Below are 20,344 nucleotides of genomic sequence, written 5' to 3'. Positions count from 1 at the left end.
ATTCCTGTAGCCGTGATGGTGGCATGATTTAAGTAAGTTTAAGGCGCAAAACTGCACATGCTCAGGGCATTTCTTTTATCTGTATCCGGGTTGGCAAAAGAGGTTTTTGCTTTGTTCAGTTTTGCTCTAACGTATCAGGAATGTAGAAGCTGTTTTGGAGCAAGGAATGGTGGCAGGGGGAGAAGAAAAACGTTAGTTGTGGGCTTCATAGCTGAAGCAATGCACATGGCTGTCTAAGATCATTAAATCCAGGGTCTAAAGTTACCTTGCTGCACTACTGAGGTCATGTAGTGTTCCCTGAGCTCTCTACAAGCTTCCACATCAGGTCTGTTCTGAGCAAGTAAAGGCGCAATCCTATGCATGTTTAGACAGAAAAAGTCCTAGAACTCCCAGCATGCCCCTGTCGGCACAGCTGACTGGGGCATGCTGGGAGTTCTAGGACTTTTCCTGTCTAAACATGCATGGGATTGCGCCTTAAGGGGCTTTGCTCTTTGTGCTGGCCACTGACCCCTTCCCCTCCGCCTTGCTTCCAGCACGACAGGAGCCAGGTTGACCATCAAGAGACACACACATTCCCAGACAATATTTTTACACTGTCGCCTGCACGTTCAAACGAAGTAACCCAGGCACTTCTTTCAACTCAAGTTTTTGCACAGAAAGAAGATGCGAGTTCAAGAAGCACAACCAGTTGCAACCAAATGATTTGTGCACCGAATATAATGTGCAAAAAGTATACCCTATCAGGTCTGCATGGATGAATGAGAAAATCAAGTGTTTATGCTCTGTACACGTCATTACTGATACTACTCTCAATACAACGGTGTTCTTTCCCCCTCTTCAGAAAGACGATGACGACAACAGTTCTGCAAATTTGTAAGAGAAGCTGGCTGTGGATGATGCTGACTGGCTAAGCCCTCACCTAAGCCCTAAGCCCAATCCTTGGAGCAGGTTTTAAAAAAAAATCCTATAGAAATGAGTAAGATGACACACAGGACGGGGCTGGCTCAAGCTGCTTGGGGCGAATGACAAGATGGTCTCCGTCCCCCCACATCAGCGTTCCATATTTAGAAACCAACTGGCCTGGCAGTTGAATCTTACTTCAGTACTGATGACAGGGCAGGACTACACCACAGCTGAGGGCAGCAGGCTACCTTAGGGGGAAATAGGACAATCTGTATAAACCGGATGCGCTACTGGTGGCCATTTGTATTGTTTTGAAGAGCTGAGCCATTGTTCAACTGGCTCATAGGCACGTCTGTCATTTCAGTTGCAACTGACCTAGGGAGACCCGGGTTCGAGCTACCCCACCCCGAAGCCATAAAGCTCACAGGACGACTTTGGGTCAGTCACAATCTCTCAACTTGCCTACGTTTGCACAACCAGTTGTGAAAGCAACTGTGCAAACGGAATGCACAACGGGTTGCACAAGCATAATGTACAACTGCTTGCACGACTGAGCTTGCGCAAATGTAACTTTAGTTGGATTCTCCTCTTCCACATAGTTCAGAACCTAGTTTCTGCTAGCGCAGTGCCATTTGCGCTAACAGAATGACACAGTCGTATACTAGCCCATGTATGCCACTTTTTTCTCTTTGGATGAAAGGTGAGGTATAAATGTAATAGATAGATCTATCCCCCACCCCCAAGTTTTCCCAGCAAGGATTTTGGAATTACTCCCAGTTCTACCAGATGTACTCATTTTAGAGCACAGCAATTCTTGGTTATTCTATGTCACCCTATGCTTTTCCTCGCTTATCTTCCCTCTCTGTGTTCTGCGAGTAAAACAGTAAGTACCACAAACAAGGAAGTACTGTTGGCATAAGATTATGGGACATTCTGAGATAAGACAGGGAAGCATCATAGCTCTGGTAGCTGGGGAGAAGTTAACAGTTGAGAGGAAGTTTCTTCCTTTCCTCTGTGTGCATGTGTGTATGGAAAAGATTTCAATTGTGTCCCTGTTATTACCTACTGGGGGAATTGTCCCTTACCGTAAAAGGTGAGGTAGCCAAAGACAGCGGTCATCAGGTACATGGAAAACATGGCCAGGATGGAGACATTTGCTACATTCTGCATCCGACGCTTTGAGGCCCTAAGGAAGACACAGACAGTTCACACACCTACTGTTATAACCTATTTGGCCCCACTCCCTTCACAGAGTGTGATGGGAGAGGCAGGACCCAAGAGTTCTGTCTTCTAAGCCCTTGCTGCTGAAACCCACCAGGGCTTTCACATGTCCCCCATTAGGGCCCCACTCTCTTGGGAGTCCTTGTGAATTCACTTGGGAAACTTGAGGCACAGGCTGCATTCTTTTACTCCAAATCAATGACTCTGGGATCTGCACTACCCCCTTGGTCCTGTATCAAGAAGGTGGTCCTTGCTGCCCTTTGATATGCTTCTTTCATTCCATCATCCCACCTCCCTTGGTCATATAGCTGGAAGGGACCCAATGGATCATTTAGTCCAGTCTTCCCCAACCTTGTGTCCTCCCGATGGCTTGGGCTACAACTCCCAGCATCCCTCAGCCAGCAATGCTTTTATGTAAAGCAGTTCTTTCCCAATGTTAAACTTCACCCGCCCACCCTATGCAGTTCAAATTCTTTTGCATTTTGTCCTACCCTTGGAGGACAGGGGCTGACTGCTGTGCCCCCCCCCACATCTTTTTAAAGTTCTGAAAACAAAGAGCACCTTTCCTGCTTAGTCTTCTTGCATGACTTCAGTGTACGCACCTGCGTAGCTCGGTGTAAATGGGAAGCACCTCCGGATGACAAACAAAGGCAAATGCCAAGATGGGGATGGCGTAAGCAGTCTGCAAAAGGGGAGGGAACAGGCATTCATTCTCTGTTCTAATTGTCAGGTCTGAAAACCAGGATTTGCAGGACACATTTTCCCTCTCTTTTATATATATGAATAATAATAACAATAATAATAATAATAATAGTTGCTGTTCTTGTTGTTATTATTTTCTGTTTATAAACATACCCAAAATTGGTTACAAAGATTAACACAAGAAGAGTCATACTCTTTGTTGTTGTTGCGCTGGAAATAAAAAAAGATTTTTAAAAAAGAAAAGCCGTGCTGATCAGGCCAAGGTCCATCAAGTCCAGCATTCTGTTCACACAGTGGCCAACCAGCTGCCCATGGGAAACCTACAAGCAGGATGTGAGTGTAACAGCAACAACAACTGGTGAACACAGGCATACTGCCCCTGGTACTGGAGGGAGCACATAGCCATCAAGACTAGTAGCCATTGATAGCCTTATCCTCCCTGAATTTGTCCAACCCCCTTTTAAAGCCATCCAAATTGGTAGACATCATACATCTTGTGGAAGTGAATTCCATAATTTAACTACACGCTGTGTGAAGAAGCCCTTCCTTTTAGCTGTCCTGAACCTCCCACTAATCAGCTCCATGGGATGACCCCATTCGGTTCTAGTATTATGGGAGAGGGAGAAAGATGTCTCCCTATCCACTTTCTCCAAACTATGCATGATTTTGTACACCTCTATCATTAAAAACCACAATGGATTGTTGGTGGCTTTGTGAAAAGTACTTCCACTTGTGCAAGACAAAACACTTGACCTTTGCCACTCGACCCTACCTAAGGCATCCCTCCGTGCCATATCCCATACTGTTCCTGAGGGTCAGCCAACCCTCAAGAGCACCTTTTAGAAAGACACAGGGTAGGGGGGACTGGCAAAAACTAGGTGCCCCACCTTTCACAATCGGAAGTATTTTCTGCTAACACAAAGCCACCATTGAATACAACTAAAAGAGAGACATTTTAAACCTTAATACTATAAAACACTTCTAAAACAAATGGAATTATTTTTTGCAAATTATTAGTTTTACTAAATAATAATAATTACTAGAACGACTAGTTAATAAATAAAGAGAATCATTCTATGGTGGCAGAGCAGGGAGACTCCATAGTAGAAGAACTGCCCCTTCCTAGGCCCTGCCAGGCTCATGCTAACCAGGGTATAAGATGAAGTGGCTTCCCACTCACAATCAGGTTTTGTCTTTTTGTTTGGTCTATTGAAAGTTTGCCTCCTATTGCCTGCAACAGGTGGGAAATTCACCATGCCAGCTCACTTAATCCGATGTTAACACAACCATTTTTGCCCTTATCACCAGTGGAGCACCACCAGCAGGGCTGCCATGGCAGCGGAAAGAGCTGCCATCATCCAGGGAAGGCATTCGTGGGTGGACCTCTCTTTTCGCCCTTAGCGGGGGAGGTCCACACTATCCTATGACAGCTGTAGCACCCTTGAAGGGACCATAGGGTTGCACTGAAAGTGGATAATAACAATAATTGGGACATCGTGCCAGACTTTGGCCATCCAGCTCTTTTACTGTTGAGATATTAGAAGCATGCCAATTTTTGCCTATCACTATAGACTATATCTTTCTAAAGTGGGGTGTTGAACCTCAGGCCTGTGGGCCAAATCCAGCCCACCTAGGGGCCCAACCTGGCCATCCAGGGTTCCCCAGATGGCCACTCCCCCCGTGCCCCCTCTTTCCCCCAACCACCAATCATTTGTGGGTTTCCCAGCTTTTGCACATTTTTTCCCATTCTAAAAGGATGAAATGCCTCTCCTTAAAGCTGAGGTAGCGGCAGTAAGAACTTTTAAAAAATGTTTTTTTTGGCCCCATTCCTTTTGCTTTCAGCCCCGCCTACCACTGGAATACAGCTCCCCCAAAAGCTTCTCCGAAATGGAATTCAGTTCCCAGGCTGAAAGAGGTTCAACACCCCTGTTCTAAAGTGAGAACAAGAAATTGCCACTCCATGCTATCAAATGCTTTTTCTGCATCCATGAACTTCACAGTGGGCTTCCTCGTTTATGGTATTACATTTACTAATAATAGTGAGGGTTCTTCTGGTATTACCTGACAACTGCCTCCCTTATGTGAAACTTGCTCCTGAAGGATACAGTACAAAATGGGTTGTATCCAATGTTAATCTGAATTGTCCCATTCATTTCAAGAGTCTATTTATGTAGGACTATAATTGGATATGACCCAAATGTCTTTTAAAAATCTGTTTGCCAATAACGTAAAAAAAATGTTAAGTCCTCATTCAGCAAGGGTATAGGTCTAGATTATCTTGATCTGTTTTATGAATAAGAGTAATCCCAGCTTCATTCCAGGATTCTTGTATTTGATGCTTACACAAACATTCAGAGAGGATATTAGTTAGGGGTTAAATTAGAATTCTTCACAAGTTTTAATAATCCACAGGAAGCCCATCTGGTGTTTTATTCAAGATTGTATATTGCTTGGCATAATTGTTCATGCTGTCTATGCCACATCCTGCAGAGTCCCATCTGGCAGCAATACAGCAAAGGGCCTTCCCTGGGGTGGCACCCTCCCTCTGGAATGACCTCCCCTCTATGATATGTGAGGCACCAGCAATCATGTGCTTTCAATTATTATTAAATCCAACTTGTTTACCCTAGCTTTTCACAATCATAAACTTATCTAAATGCTGTTGTGTTTCTAATGATGTGGGGGGGTTGTAATATGTTGTGAACTGCTTCAGGATTTTAAAAATGAGAAGTTATATAAATATTCTTAATAATAATAATATAATTAGTATTATTCCTCACCTACTGGAACATTAAATGTTCATTTGCATCTGACAATGCTGGAATTTCTAAATTCTGTACATACACAAAAATGCAATAACCTCAACACTTGGGTTAATATTTTGATATAATCTCCTGTAAAAATGTACAAATTCATGCACAAGTTCTTCATCTGATGCACCTTCATCTCACTCTATAGCCACTCTTAACTTGTTAAACCTCCCCCAGAGGACTTCAGCAACTTTCATGCTAACCTGGGAGTTGACAGTGAAGACCTCAACAGCGCATGTTTCATCTTTGAGTTCCATAGTGATGTTGTTAATCAGGGTGCTATTGAGGGGGCAAGCGATCTGGAATTTCTTGTAGATTACCTTTGTGATGGGAATAAAAAACTGATGGTGAATACCAGGAATGGAAAAAGAGTGGGGAGTGAATGGAGAGGTGAATGGGTGAAGCAGCTGAACCTGATGTTTCCCCCCTTCTACACAAATATTAAAGGCCTAGGATACCCATTCACAATTAAGCCTGGGAGCTTATTTGGGAGGCACAATTCTCCTCCCAGAGGAAGAAACTCCTGCACTTTCTGGAAATTCCCTGCCAACTCACCGAGATGAGAAAGAAAACCATACAGGTGAGCGAAAGTCCACTGGTATAACCAAGGTAGCCTGTGAGGAGAAGGAAGGGAAGAGAGTGCATCAAGCTTACACCCAGAATCCATGATAACCCAAAGATATTCAATAGCTGCCCTAGCTGAGGGATGGGCAGAAAGTAGATCTCTGGATGTTTTGGGCTTCAACCCCCAGCATTTCTGACTACTGGCCATGCTGGCAGGGGCTTCTGGGAGATGAAACCCAAAACATCTTGCTTCTGCCCACTCCTGCCCTAGTTCATACCCTTCTCCCAAGGGCTCACCCAGACAGTTCGCATTTGGGGATAAGAAGTGCTGACTGAGTGCCCCTGATCCCTGGTTTGTTTCAACCACCTGGGTGCAGGGTGGGGTGGGTGGAGGGTTTGTGCTTTTAAATTATTTTATTATTCATTACATTTCTATGCTGCCCCATAGCCAAAGCTCTCTGGGTGGTTTACAAAGATTAAAAACCATTAAAAATACAGTATACAAAGTATTTAATACAAAGTATTTACACACCTGTCTAATGGCTAGAAATTCAACAGCTGAAGTTTCTCTCCTCATGGCATCTCCAAAAAACAGCACCTGTTCAGCTCTTCCTATCATATAATGGTGGAAAAGCACTGGAACCCTGGCCCCACCCCTCACCCCCCAAACTGGCAACTCTAATAGAGGCTTCAGTATGGGATGGTCTGAAATGTACACAGGTCTCATTCAAGTACTTCTGGGTCAGAACAGAGGGAGGAATCATTAAGGGCAACACCTCAGGGAGCTCTTATCTATTTCATGACCAGAAAGTCAACTTCACAGAAGTGCTACAGATTTAGTCTAAATCACACTTGCTTATGCCAGATGCAAATAAGTAGTACATATTATGTCCTATCATAATTAATTTAACAGTGCTAAAAACTTTGAAGCTTTTGTTACAATTACGCTGCCTAATTCACTTCAGCCTTCCCTTCTTCCAGTGATCCTTTAGTTCAAGGATGAGGGATGCGTGGCCCTCCAGATGTTGTAGGTCTGAAACTCTCATCATTCCTCACTATTAGCTATGCTGGCTAGGGCTGATAGGAGTTGCAGTCCAGCTACATCTGGAGGACCACACGTTCCCCACCCGATTTAGTTCTATTCACAAGGGAAATGTGGCACTTTTAGGCCCAAGCTAGAAGCTCAGCAGAAGCCTTGGATAGGGATTACACCTGTCTAGTGGGGTAGCAATCTGTAACTGCTTCATCAGTTAGACTGATGGCTTATATGTCATTTGATCAACAACAAAATGTCACCCCTCATTTAATTGGGCAACACATTTTTTTACCATTTTTATTTTTTAGAAAATAAGGTAGGGAGAAAAATAGCTAAAATAAACATTTCAGGTTTTGGGGGGGGGTTGGTGGGGGAAGCAAACTGGGGCCCCAAAGAGGCTTGGTTTTTATTTTATTTTGGGGGGAGGAGGAGCATATTTACTGTGGAAGTAGCAGCTTCCTTTAAAAATAATTCTAGTCCAGGAGTGAGCAGGGGAGTTCTTCTGGTAGCCCCAAGAAAAGGCCACTTCAGGGCAGCCAATGGCCGCCATTCCCTTCCCCACAAATACTCCTAGAATGGCACTATGTACTTGGCATAATTCTAGGGGCATTCTAAAAAGGTGGGAATGGCTGCCAGCTCCTCAGGAGAATCCACAGGCAGCAGCAAAACAACTCCCTACTCTGGATAAGAAAGGAAACCACCACCCACTGCTACAGGAAGTGTCCCCCCCACCATCAAAATGCTTCAAATGTTTGGTCCCTCCACATCCCTGAACTGATTAAATGGCTCTCCCAAATTTCCCACCTATGAATGGACAGATTTTGTGGCAGGGAACATGGGGTTCAGCACCACAGAACATGTAAAAACTGTGGATGGCAGACACCATCTTAGAAGAAAAACCAAGGGCATGCCGCTGCTAAGATGAGCACCTGCTGCAACATGCACCCTCAGGAAACAAAGGAAGCTTTCCCCATCACGTTGCTTCCATGCTATGAAAACCTTTGCTTGCTTTTAATTTGTGTGTCAGGCTGCTATTAAAGGCACAGGAGCCTAGAGAAAAAGGAGGCAACCCACCCTAGTCAGACCTGACTTGGACAAAACCTCTGCAATGGGAAGAAAGATACAGTCTTCTGTGCCCCAACATTTCCACCATGGGAAACCCTAAATCAAGAACTGTAATTCCCTGGAGTGGGAGGTTTCATGGACAACGCGAGGGACAGGATTCTCATATGAGGTGAACTTGATTCCCTCCAGCAGGGGGCAGCAGACCTATACAGACAACAACACATCCGGTGGAAAAAATCAACCTGGTATTTCCTTGAACTCTCAGGTAGCGGCAGAGCGGCAGACCAGCAGTGACGCAAAAACGCACACCAGCGCAGATGCTGTTTATCCAAGCACACTCAACCAAAACAGCACGGTAGTTGCTCTTCACCACTTACCCAAATGTTTCATCATTGCCAGGGGCAGGATAACACAAACGCTGACGATGATGATTAAAACTTCCCCTTTCATGTACCACTCGCTGAAAGCAAACAGTATCAGGGTCACAATAGTCAATGGACATTTTGATCCCCCTCCTCCCGGGGTGAGCAGAGGCAAAGGAACAGCAGCAGCAACAAAACAGGGCTCCTGTACCTTTAACAGCTCCACCAAAGAGGGAATCCAGGCAGGGAGATGGGGAGCTTTTCCCACCCTTACAAGCTGAAATTCCCTTATTCTGCACAATGATTAAAAAGCACAGGCCCACCGTGATCGTTTGCTCACTTGATCGCCTCCCCTCCTAAACCCCAAGTTGAATATTAATGAGCCAGAGTAATTACGAAAGTAAATAGAGGGTGCGCTAAGAAGTAACACTGGGGCAGCAAATTAAACCTGCCCCCTGGTGACCCCAGTACCTGGGGCAGGGTCCCAAATTACAGACCATTTACAGTCAGCCCACATCTGCATCATGCTACCTGGGGTTCTATTTCTGGGTCACCACTAGAGTGTGATGGAATGCTGGAAGAGTGGAAACTGGGAACTGTTGACATGGGTGTGTGTGTATGTATAAGCAAATAGTGTATGACCAAAGATAGGTTTAACGCTGTTGCGTTAAATGTTTTGTGAGCCATCAGTGCTCTAGAGCAACCTTCTCCATGCTGCTGCTCTCCCCACAAGTTGGACTGTAATTCCCATAATTCCTAGCCAGTATGGCCAATGGTTGTGCTGGCTGGGGCTTATGGGAGTTATTGGCTGTGCTGGAGAGGACTTATGGGATTAACGCTCCAAAATGCGGGGAGAGCAACAGGTTGGGGAAGGCTGCTCTAGAGCAAGGGTGGGCAGAAAGTAGATCTGTAGATGTTTTGGACTTCAATTCCCAGCATTCCTGACCACTGTCATGCCGGACTCCTGGGAGCTGAAGTCTCAAGACAAAGGGGAAGAAAACCTGGTATAATACTGGGGAAGGCCCGTTGCTCAGCGGTGGAGCCTGTGCTTTGCCTGTAAGAAGTCCCAGATTCAGTCCCTGGCATCTCCAGTTAAGAAGACATCAGGTACCATCAGGGCTACGAAAGACCCCTTGGAGACAGAGCCAGTGCCTGTCGGAGTAGTTGGTGCAAGGCTACGTGAACCAACAGCCTGACTAGATGTTGCCTCGATACATTCACTGTATACATTTAGACGCCAGGTTAAGACCTTCCTCTTTAAGCCGGCATTCCACCTTTAATCTTTTGCTTTATACACTTTACAGCTGGCTTCTCAGTGTCTTTAATATACATGTTAATGTTTTTTAATGTTTAATTATTATTTTGATACTGGTATTGTTGTATTTTTGTTTGTTTGTTTTGCTGCTGCTGTTTGGTTTTGTTATTGTAAACCGCACCGAGAGGGTTTGAAATCATAGGGTTTGAAAGGGCCTACAAGATCAAGTTCAACCCCCTGCTCAATGCAGGAAGCCTGATTCCCAGGCTCCCGCATTTGCCAGATGGACAGTATACAAATCTAATAAATATATAAAGCATTGGCAGTTTAAAAAATGAGATTAAAAAGCCACACAACTTCCTGACTGCTGTGGGTCCAAACGAAGGAACCAGAAAAGAAAACCACAAGTTGCCTTCTGTATACCAGGGGAGCTATCCCTAAACAGCAGAGGCTGGATTTCTGACCCCTGACCCCTTCTCAAGTGGTCAGGTTCCATAAGCAATCTGGCAGCACCTAGAAGCAAGGGCATCCCAGTTCAGCAGCATGAGCGGTCAGGGAGGTCACTGCATGCCTACTAAACCCAAAGAGATCTGTAACACAAAACTGTGGACTATATTTATCTCTTACGACTCAAAAAGACTTCTCTTTTCCTTTTGAGTGAAACTGAGGGCAAGCTTTCTACCATACCCTTGCCTAAAATTCAGTCAGGCTGCCAGAGACCCTACTAACTTCCAGAACCAGATCCACTCACCAGCTTGTCTCTTCCGTACTTTTAACTCAGGGACGCTTTCTCCAACTGTGATTGAGCCCTTGGCCTTGGGGATGAGCAAGTTTCGCTCTTACTCCGGATCTTAAGGCCTTAAAATCTGGGTTATTATCTTTTTAAATAGATGGGAGTGTGAGGGCCAAACATGCTACAAAACAGCTATGTGAAACATTACCCTAATGCAACCTTCCCAGCTGTAGCCCTCCAACTACAGGCCTTACCATCCCCAGCCAGCACGGCCAATGGCTATGCTGGCTAGTGATGATGGGAGTTGTAGTCCAGCTAGGGCACCCGCTGTCCAAAACCCAAATCTGGCAACGCTGATAAAGCACACAAGTGGAAATTAACCCATATCACAAGAAACCATGAGTTTATAATGGATTCAGATTAATTTCCAGTTGTGTGATTTATCAGCATTGCCATTTTGGGGAGCTGTAATCCCACACATCTGGAGGGCACTCGGTTGGGGAAGGCTGCCCGAGTGTCTACTTCTCCCTAGGAAGCATCCTCATTAGGAGGGGGCAAGATCTGCAATGGAGAAGCAGCAGAGGGAAGAACGAATTGCTTAACCCTTTTCTCCCCTGTCATCCCCCTCTTCCCCTGGGAGTCCCCCTCCAGGCGCTTTCACCCTTGGCTGGGTTCCAGCCTCATGTGGATCAGACTTCAGACTGGAGAAACGGGCCGTTGGGATAACGTTACATGTGGCTTTTGCTGTGACATGCAGTTTGGCCCGACTTCAAAAGGAAACTCAAGTATGAGTGTCAGGGTAGGGGGGAAGATGTTTTTTGCTTTTGTGAAGGAATAACCCCTGCTTCCCACTCCCCATTCTTGTTTAAGAGGGAAGTGAGTCCCCGAAGTCATTACACTGCAGAGCAACAGAGACGGGTGGCTTGGGCCCAGCATTCCCCTGGTCATGGAAGGCATGTGAATAGGGCACCAAGCCCCAGATGGATCCATTTATAGAAGGGAAAAGAAGCCAAAAAGGCCAGCTGCTTCCCTCCATAAAACTGCTCTGAAAGCAGAGCTAGCTTGGAGAAGCGGCCATGGGAGGAGGGAAAGGGCCGCCCTCGGAGCGTATATGTATCATCTCTAGTTTCATTCCAGGTCACAATGGCCCTAAACTGGCTCCACAAGGGGAGGTCAGCGAGAGTTCGAGTCCTTAAAATAATCCTTGATATGATTGGGTGTTACCTCCAAGGTGACCCTGAGGTGATAACATTAGGTGTTTTCACTGACTCAAGGTATAGGAAGGACACTGTTTTAATTTAAAATCTGTTAGTTGCTGCTAAAATCTTAATGGCTTCACACTGGAAATCACACTGGGCTCACTGAGGCAGCTTAACCAACCTGGCACCCTCCCGATGTTTTGGACAACACCCAGCATTCCTGACCATTGGCCATGGTGGCTGGGGCTGATGGGGGTTGAAGTCCAACAACATGTGGAGAGCACAAGGTTGGGGAAGTCTCCTCTCTGGAATGGCTGAGGAACGTGCTAGGCCTAGCAGCAACGGATAAATTAGCTGCTTTACTACTTCCCAGGGGATAAGCAATAGTGGCCCAGTTTGCACGTAACGAGAAGCCACCGTCGGTGAATTTCCCCGTGGGGCTTCTCACTGCGGAGGTGGCGGCTGTTTTGAATATTTGAGGGTGCGCCATAGCTTCTTGTTACATGTGAACCCAGAGAGGGTGGGGTGGTTGGCAAGCCACCTGCAACCCTAAAGCAGCCCATGGGTTCTGGGTGCCTTGTCAATCACCCCTACCAGGTTCGCATGTAACAAGAAGCCATGGCGGCAGGTGTTTGGATCGCCAATCTGGCGCCCGTGGATGCCGCAACCCACCATGGTGGGCTGTGGCAATCTGTGAACCAGGTTAGTGAGGCCCTGTAAGAGAGATGTCTCCTTTTATTTCTTTTTGGAATAAATTTGTAAACAAAGGTGGAATTTAACCCTTCCCCTGTTTTGAGTATTTGTTGTCTTGTGTATAATTAATGATCTCTCCTTTCTAACTTAAAACAAAACAAGGCAATGTGCTTACCTGTTTTTCTCTGCCAGCCCTAAGAAGGATTGAATCACAAGCGGCAGCTCAGACTTAACAATGAACAAGTAACTGGACATTGCTGCGAAAAGAGAAAGCTGTCAGGATTCCCTGTATTCCCCTTTTGGCCTGATGGGGAGGAGAGAGAACAATAGGCTGGGTGATGTATATATTCCACCATCACCACAGCACAAGTACAACACTGAGTACAAGGCGCAACATTCAGCCCCAAATCAACAGGACTTTTTAAAGTGCAGAATTTGTGTTAACACGTCAGTTCCCTTATTAACCTCAGAGCACACACAGTCCTGCCTGTTCAACCCCTTTGACCTGGTGGGGGAGCGATCTATGGGGAAGAACAGGACCTTACCTCCTATGTTGTGTATTGAGATTATCACAGCAGCGATCACTTTGCCCCCATGGCCAAATGCTCTGAGTCCCAGCTGTTCATAAGCTCTAATTCCTAGATATGAAAGAAAGATGCGGGATTGGTTTTTTTTACAGTTGTTTTAGAAATCGCTTTATCATCCATGACTCTTGGTATCACCATTACTCCAGCCCATTGGCATTCCCTCAACTCACAAGTGAGGCTTCTCCCACCATACTTGCAAGACCCAACTAATGCAGATGACATACTCTAGTTGGGAACCTGCCCAGTTAGGAAAGTATGCAACTCCACAGTGATAATGGTGGGTGGAGGATCAGTTATGTTCTTCAGGCAAAGCTTGTCTGTTTACATGGGACATGAAATGGGTTCGAAGGTCCAAGTGTGAATGCCAACCCACCTTCCTGCACCACCCTCCATCTATTTAAAAACCAGGATTCTGGCACCTTGGAAGCTGCATATTGCACAACTTGTGCAAAAGAGGCTAAAGAACAATTCTAGAACATGGGTTCCCCTGTCATGGCGTCACCCAAAGAATCTTAGGTAGTTTGGAGAATTTTCTGGTAGAAAACTCTAGTGCCCATCTCACAGAAAGCACAGTTTCCAAGAAACCAAGGTTATCTTGGAGGTGAAATGATTCTTTTAAGGTTAGGTCTGTAATGTAGATAATTTACTAGACTGTATTGCAGAACCTCAGGCCACAGGGTCAAGTCTGGCTCATGTGGGTTTGCAATTCAGCCCTCTGGGCTTCCTCACAAGGCCTCGCCCCCTTCCCCAGGCCATGACCCCTTCCCCCAACCACCAACTGTTTGGTGGCTTCCTGGCTTTCCTGCATCCCCCCACCTCTAAAAGATTGAAGCACCTCTCCTAAGGCTTAGTGATGGGCAGTAAGAGCTTTAAGCTACAATCTGCTCATATTTCTGGCCCCACCCCCTCTGCCTTCAGGCCCACCCTCCCCTGGAAGAAAGGTCCTCAGAGCTTCTCCAAAATGGAATTTGGCCCTTAGGCTGAAAGAGGTTCCACAGCACTATACTAGAGTCACTCTTTCTAGCTGTGTTGGTCTCCGATTCCATGCAGCATTATAGCATTTCAGATCCTTGCAGTCCACACATGTGGGTCTTTGCAGCCTGTACTAGTTTCTGCTAGTCCACAGCCCACTATCAAGACCACTGACTGTACAATATGATGGGGCTGATGCAGGAAAGGGACAAACCCCAGTTTGGGATGCTGCTTGTGGTGTGGCTAAGTACTTTACTTCTGGTAAATAAGGTTTGGCAGGCTTTTGTATTGTTTCAAAAACCTGTAAAACCTATTTGGACAGAGATGATACTGGGGCAAAATAAACATCTGTGTACACATACCATGGACAATGAAGTCTTTCTCAAGCCGCTTTCAACTCCCTTAACAAAATATTGACTGTCTCTAGTCATACCAATAAAACTCCCCATGATTTTACTCCACATGGTCAGAATACTTTAGATTTCTGCCCTACAGTGCCCCACTGCTGGCACCCTGTGGGTAGAGAAGGAGCCCACAACATACCCACGACTCCGGCACATTTCAGCAGCAGGTGAATGGAATAGGAGGAGAGCAAAGCAATGCAGATCAAAAGCACCCTGGTAAGAGAAGGACAAAAACAGACATCAGTCCCAGGCTCCTCTGCCAGAAACAGGCACAGAATCTGGAACTCCGCTAGCTTCACCCTCAGGCCTGACCCCTCCCCTCTACAGCCAGCCACAGAGTTCCATCCAACCCCTGCTTGATCTTTTTCTCTTAGGATGCTGCCAGCTGCGGTCCCCATTGCATGCTGCCGGTGCACCACCGCACTGTTGATGTTGATGGGCAAGTTTCTACCTCCTCCCGCCCAGGGCTGCGCACTTCTCCTGGGTGGTGTGCTGTGGGAACAGCACTCACACAAAGAGGATGATTCCAGTGTTCCTCATGGCATAGGCGAGACCCAGGATGCCGCTGCCCATGATGGCGTTGCTCAGGTTAAAGATGGACATCCCGAATGAAGTCTTCCCCTCAAACTGCAAGCCAGGGAGTATGGAAAAAACAGGGTTGGAGGGTCTTGTTTTTGTGGGAAAGCACAATATTAGATATTAATATTAATACTAATATTAAATAATGATGAAGTAAGGGGTTTGGCGCTAATGCCTGCTATTGTATGTTTGGGAGCCAGAAGGAAAAGGAACTTGGATGACACGATGTTTGGGCTGGCAAGATGAGGAATGGGGGAGGGTGGAGGTTCTGATTTCAGCAGATGAGAGGATTTTGGAGGGTTAGCATGGATTTAGACCAGGGGTGCAGAACCTCTTTCATTGGGGGCTGCATTCCAGTGGTGGGCAGGGCCAAAGGCAAAAGGGGTGGGACCAAACATACCAGCATATTTTAGCTCAGAGCATTTATTGCCAGTAACTAAGTCTTAGGAGAGGCATTTCAACCTTTTGAAATGGGGAGAAACTGCAAACAAACCAAACAAACCAGGAAACCACCCAACAACTGGTTGTTGGAGAAAAGGTGAAGGTGGCATGCCCTTCTGGAGCACCCAGGAGGGCTGGATTTGACCCCTGGGCCTGAGATTCTGCACTCCTGTTTTAGAGTGTGAGGATCTGAGGCTCCAAGGGTGCTCTGCACAGGCCAGAGGGTGTATGGAGCAAAGTGGTGTTGGTGAAAGGATTGCTGAGATGTGGAAGGGTGGCAAATTGGAAGAAAGGCTGGATGGCAACGAGGGTGTTTAAACTGGCAGGAAGGTTTTGATGAGCACAGGACATTTCTAGAGAAAAAGGTGCCAGAGTTCAAACCAGACTGGTTCAAACTCTTTGACCCGGAATCTTAATTTAGCGTCTAACTCAGGTTTCCCGATCTGGTGCCGTCCATAATTGTTGGATTACAACTCTCATCACACTTGGGGAAGGCTAGTCTAAGCTGATGCAGAACAGATTATGTCCATTCAGGTGAAACTGACATTCTTCAGTGAAACGGTATGAGGGTGACCTTCCATTATTTGCTGGGTGGGTAGTTTGGCCCACCAGCCTATTTGTGTTTGATGGCCCTGCTCTAAAGATGAAATGGCACTTTTTAAAAGGACACAAAATGGCATGGGCATGGCAACAGGGAAAACTGTCACATGATGGGCAATACAGAATAGGAGTTTGCGACACTCCTGCAGCCATATTCTACGCTACAAATGCAATTGGAATAGATGTGCAGGGAGGAAGGGGTGGAGAGGACAGAATGACACTTTCCCATATACAAAATAAAGAATAAAATAAATAAAATAACCCATGCAGAGAGAATGTCACACTCCTGATTTAGAAGCGCAAGCTGGAGAGTTGATGTTTGCACTGTACATAACACACAGGCAACAGTTATGTATTTATTGTGATAAAAACTGAATTTCTGAAAAGGGCCTGTTGATTGTGAGCATGGAGCTAGGTGGGTGGCACTTCCTCCAACTTCACATTCGTTAAGTATATGAATGTGAGCTTGCCCGCAGCAGACAACAACAAAGGACACAGAGCTACAGGCAAGAGTTAAGGGGGGTGGGGGGGAAGGCAAGTTGGGGAACAAAGGCTATGTGTGGACAATGTTCAAAACAGGAATCCCAGAAGGAGAAAGGACAGTGAGCGACAGTATGGATTAGAACAGAAACACAGGAGCAGGGGAATCATGTGGTGCAGCCATTGATGGAATGTTCCACTTAAGACTGCTGCGGGGGAGAGGGGGAGGCAAATGGCAATGTTTGAATGCTTCCCTGAATAATAAAATCCTTCCACATATTAAGCTGGCATGTTAGGGAGAACAGTTCTAACCTTGCATTCTCTATAACATGCTTGTTTTCTCTGCACAGGAACCACTTTAAATAGGAGAACATTCAGTGCTGTCTCCCCACCTGCAGTCTGAATGGCACAATCCAGGAGAAGCAATTCCATGTGATTCTCCTGATGAGTGTGGCTGCAGCTCTTAATGTCAAAAATCATCTGAAGTGGTCAAAGGGTAAATCTGGCAGTACTGAGGACAGGAGGAGAAAGTAGAGACTCAAAGACTGCAATATCTCTTGGTCTGTACAGGCTCTCTGCCAACCCCATAGCCTAAGGAGTGGAGTCGGTTGTCCTATATATGGTCAGGAAGAGGTCTGTGAACTGTTATAGATTTGATAATCTGGGTTCTGTTCTCAGAAGTTGGGGAGTCAAGATTCTCAGATTCTACCCCGGGTGAGATGGGGATATCTGGGCGTGGCCATGACCACCTACGTCAGTGAACTGGTTCAGTTTCTTGCTAGCGATGTGGGGCAGGAACTCTTCTTGCTCCGTCAAAACATGCTCGTCTTCCTCATAGCTGAAATGGAAGGAGACGCGGGATCAATGTGATGGACTTAGCCCCACAGCCACAGCTGTTCCTATCCAGCGTCAGCAAGAATCCCACCCACAAAAAACCCCCAAATCGTGCCATCAAACAAATGCACTCATTTTAGGTCAGTTTTGGTGCTCTGTTCTCTAAACCCAGTACTTGAATTTTTGCAAAATCTCGAAAAGAGCTGAAATGCCAACACCTGGATAATAGAGTGTCTGTCTGCATAACGTCGAGTATTATCTCTTAACAAGTTTAATTACGATTCTCAGGAATCCACATTCCACGTGACAAGAGCATAATGGAGTCCCAGAGAGATGGAACGGGCAAAATCCACTGGGGAGGTCTCCTGCTCAAGCCCTGCTGAAATTAAAGGAAGTGTACATGTATCCTACAGGCACTGCCCCATCCAACCAGATCCTTGCCTTCTAGCAAATGGCAGCTGGCACAAGGACAGCTGGAAAGTGACCTGCAAAGGCAGGTGAAGGGGGATTTCAAAAGGGAAACAGTTGTTCTATAGCAGCCTTCCCCAAACAGGTGTCATCCAGATTAATCCCCAGCCAGCCAGGCTGGAGATTATGAGAGTTTTATCGTCCGAAGCATTTGGAGGGCACCAGATTGGGGAAGGCTGTTGTATAAAGTTTAGGGCTGGCAGGCATACCGGTCCATTCTCCATTCAAATATTGCCAACTGATTGCCTATTAATTGGCTAGAGTCAAATACTGTCTGATATTCCATCACGATGCTAATGACACTTGAAGAATTGGTCTGCTACCTAGTTAACATAATTGCTTTTAAAAACTGGCCTTTGCTTTTTAGTAGTTACAGTTTCTTTGCTTTGTTTCTGTTTTCCATCTCTTTTCTTTAATTTTGTAACTGTAGGCTGGTCTCCTTGTTCCAGCGTCAAACCCAAAAGAAAGAATTGTTCAGTGAATCATTCACATGTAAACCTTACCTAACATTATTAAAAGTGGGGGGTTTTATGCTTAACTTTTCAGCTGGTTACTAAAGCTCTGCCTGATGCACAGCTATTAGCAGATAATAAAACTCATCTCCACGCAATGAAAAGCTTCATTCGCTAATTTCTGCAGATCAAAGTGCAGTTATGAAGCGCAAGCACAGGCCAGGATCTGTTGGTTTGTTTTTCCCCTGGTCATTTGACAATCTCATATTTGATGGGGGCAAAGAATAAAGATGAATTTAATTGTTTCATAATAACAGTTAACTCATTTGTTTTAAATTAACCTAAGTATCAAACCAGGTTAATGATTTTTGTTGTTCTAATGCTTTAAAAATATTTGACCATTCTTTGACAAACTTGAACACTCCTGCAAAATTTTGACACACCCATATGGGGGCTCTGATGCACTTCCAAACTTTGTCTGCAGTGCAAACAATGCTGCGTTCAGACATAGAAAACAGAAGGAGGTGAGCATCTGAAGTAAATCACAAAGAAGAGAAACAGGTTCTCAGGATACCAACAAAATTATTGTAGGAAGCTTCCTACAATAAAAAAAAAAATTGCATCCTGAGAACCCATTTCTCTTCTTTGTGATCTACGTTCAGACATAACAATAAGCCAGAACCACCAGGTCACCCCTGTTTGACTCCTCTTGCTGGTAGGCGTTGTGAATCAGTAATGGGGAATCAACTTCAAACCCTGGCTTCAGATTCCGGTTTGTTAGGGGAGTGCCATGCCAGGAGCCCAGGTTCAGATGCAACGGGGAGCTTTTGCTTCCACAGTAGTTTCTGGTTAGTTTGGCCGCTACCACCGGTGGGAGAAGCCAAGCGGGGGTGGCTGGGCGGCACGTATGAGCATGTTGCTCATGAATAATACACCAGAATCCTCAGCAATTCTTGCTTAGTCTGAGCTCTGTCTCATTATGTCTTTCTCTCCCACGCAGCCCATCCCTGCTACTCCTCTCCAGCATCAACCCCGAAGACTCACCCATCTTCCAGGACAGCAGCCTTGTCGTTATTAGGTATGGTCCCACTGAGCCTCTCAGTGCCCATCTCTTCTCCCATCTTCTGCAGCTCCATCCTGGATGTGCGGATACTCCTCAGTCAGCGTGTGCGTGTGTTGGCGTGGGTGGGTGTGTGTGTAGCGCTGATGGGGTAAATCATAAAGTGGCACAGCAGCAATGCACCTGAATCAGCAGCACACCTGGGGACACAGAGACGCAGAGAACAATTCAGCAAGCAATCCACCACAATAATGCAAAGGGCTGTAGGGCATGGAAGTAACATACTGGTTTTTGGACTGGAGATACCAAAATATTCTCTTCCCAGCTGCAGAATGGGTGTGGAAAGAGCAGGGTGGATTGCCAGTAAATGCATTGCCGCTTCCTTTTCATTTAGTTTACTGCATGCCAAGGAACATGCAGTGATTCCAACCCCACGCCTGAGGGGGAGTCTGTCCTGACAGGAGGTGGGTGAAGAAAGACGTTACCCAGTTCCCCCTCCCGCCCACACCTTCAGGCATGAGCCAGCAGGCTGCCCCATCTAGCATTTTCGCACATCCTTATGCCATCTGAGAAGGGTGGCATGTACTCTACTGCAGACAACCTGCCGTAAGAAGCCCCTCTCCTAATAATACATATTTTGCAACAAAGGAAGGTGAAAAGCTGCACTTGGAATAAGTCATGCACATCAATCACATTTGCTTTTCATTGTTAGTGCTATTCCGAAAATTCTGACTTTCGCAGATTTAAGAGGATGGGTTTTGTTGTCATTCTTTTGTGCGAGGATCTGGATGGCACAGGGCAAAAGGGAAGGGGACAGACAAGAAGGGCACAGAAATTGTGCTAGTGAGAAGCAAGCCACGTGGAATGAACAAAGCAGGTACTTGGAAAAAGCAGCTCCCTTTTTTATTGCATGGGGAGTGTGAA

General features: G+C 45.9%; 1 protein-coding gene across 5 annotated transcripts in view; it reads right to left on the bottom strand.

Annotated features, from left to right (window-relative positions):
* Positions 1–20,344, bottom strand: part of SLC38A5 (solute carrier family 38 member 5) — a 50,495-nt gene that overhangs the window by 11,950 nt on the left and 18,201 nt on the right. For 2 of the 5 annotated variants that reach the window (XM_084836224.1, XM_084836221.1), the window contains exons 2-12: positions 19,405–19,620; positions 17,360–17,444; positions 15,018–15,133; positions 14,646–14,719; positions 13,089–13,181; positions 12,719–12,800; positions 8,679–8,761; positions 6,192–6,250; positions 5,840–5,956; positions 2,727–2,806; positions 1,989–2,089 (exon numbers count right to left, since the gene is read on the bottom strand). In XM_084836224.1, coding sequence (XP_084692350.1) covers positions 1,989–2,089; positions 2,727–2,806; positions 5,840–5,956; positions 6,192–6,250; positions 8,679–8,761; positions 12,719–12,800; positions 13,089–13,181; positions 14,646–14,719; positions 15,018–15,133; positions 17,360–17,444; positions 19,405–19,496 — 982 coding nt within the window. In that variant the 5' untranslated portion in view covers positions 19,497–19,620. Of the gene's footprint in view, positions 1–1,988; positions 2,090–2,726; positions 2,807–5,839; positions 5,957–6,191; positions 6,251–8,678; positions 8,762–12,718; positions 12,801–13,088; positions 13,182–14,645; positions 14,720–15,017; positions 15,174–16,918; positions 17,118–17,359; positions 17,446–19,404; positions 19,621–20,344 lie in introns of those variants that run through there. The other 3 variants (XM_084836226.1, XM_084836222.1, XM_084836225.1) reach the window with 3 other exon arrangements.

The sequence above is a fragment of the Heloderma suspectum genome, chromosome 2, assembly GCF_057233095.1.
Source record: "Heloderma suspectum isolate Gila_16-S chromosome 2, 16-S_ref, whole genome shotgun sequence".
Classification (NCBI taxonomy): Eukaryota; Metazoa; Chordata; class Lepidosauria; order Squamata; family Helodermatidae; genus Heloderma; species Heloderma suspectum.
This window is presented reverse-complemented; position numbering and strand designations above follow the sequence as displayed.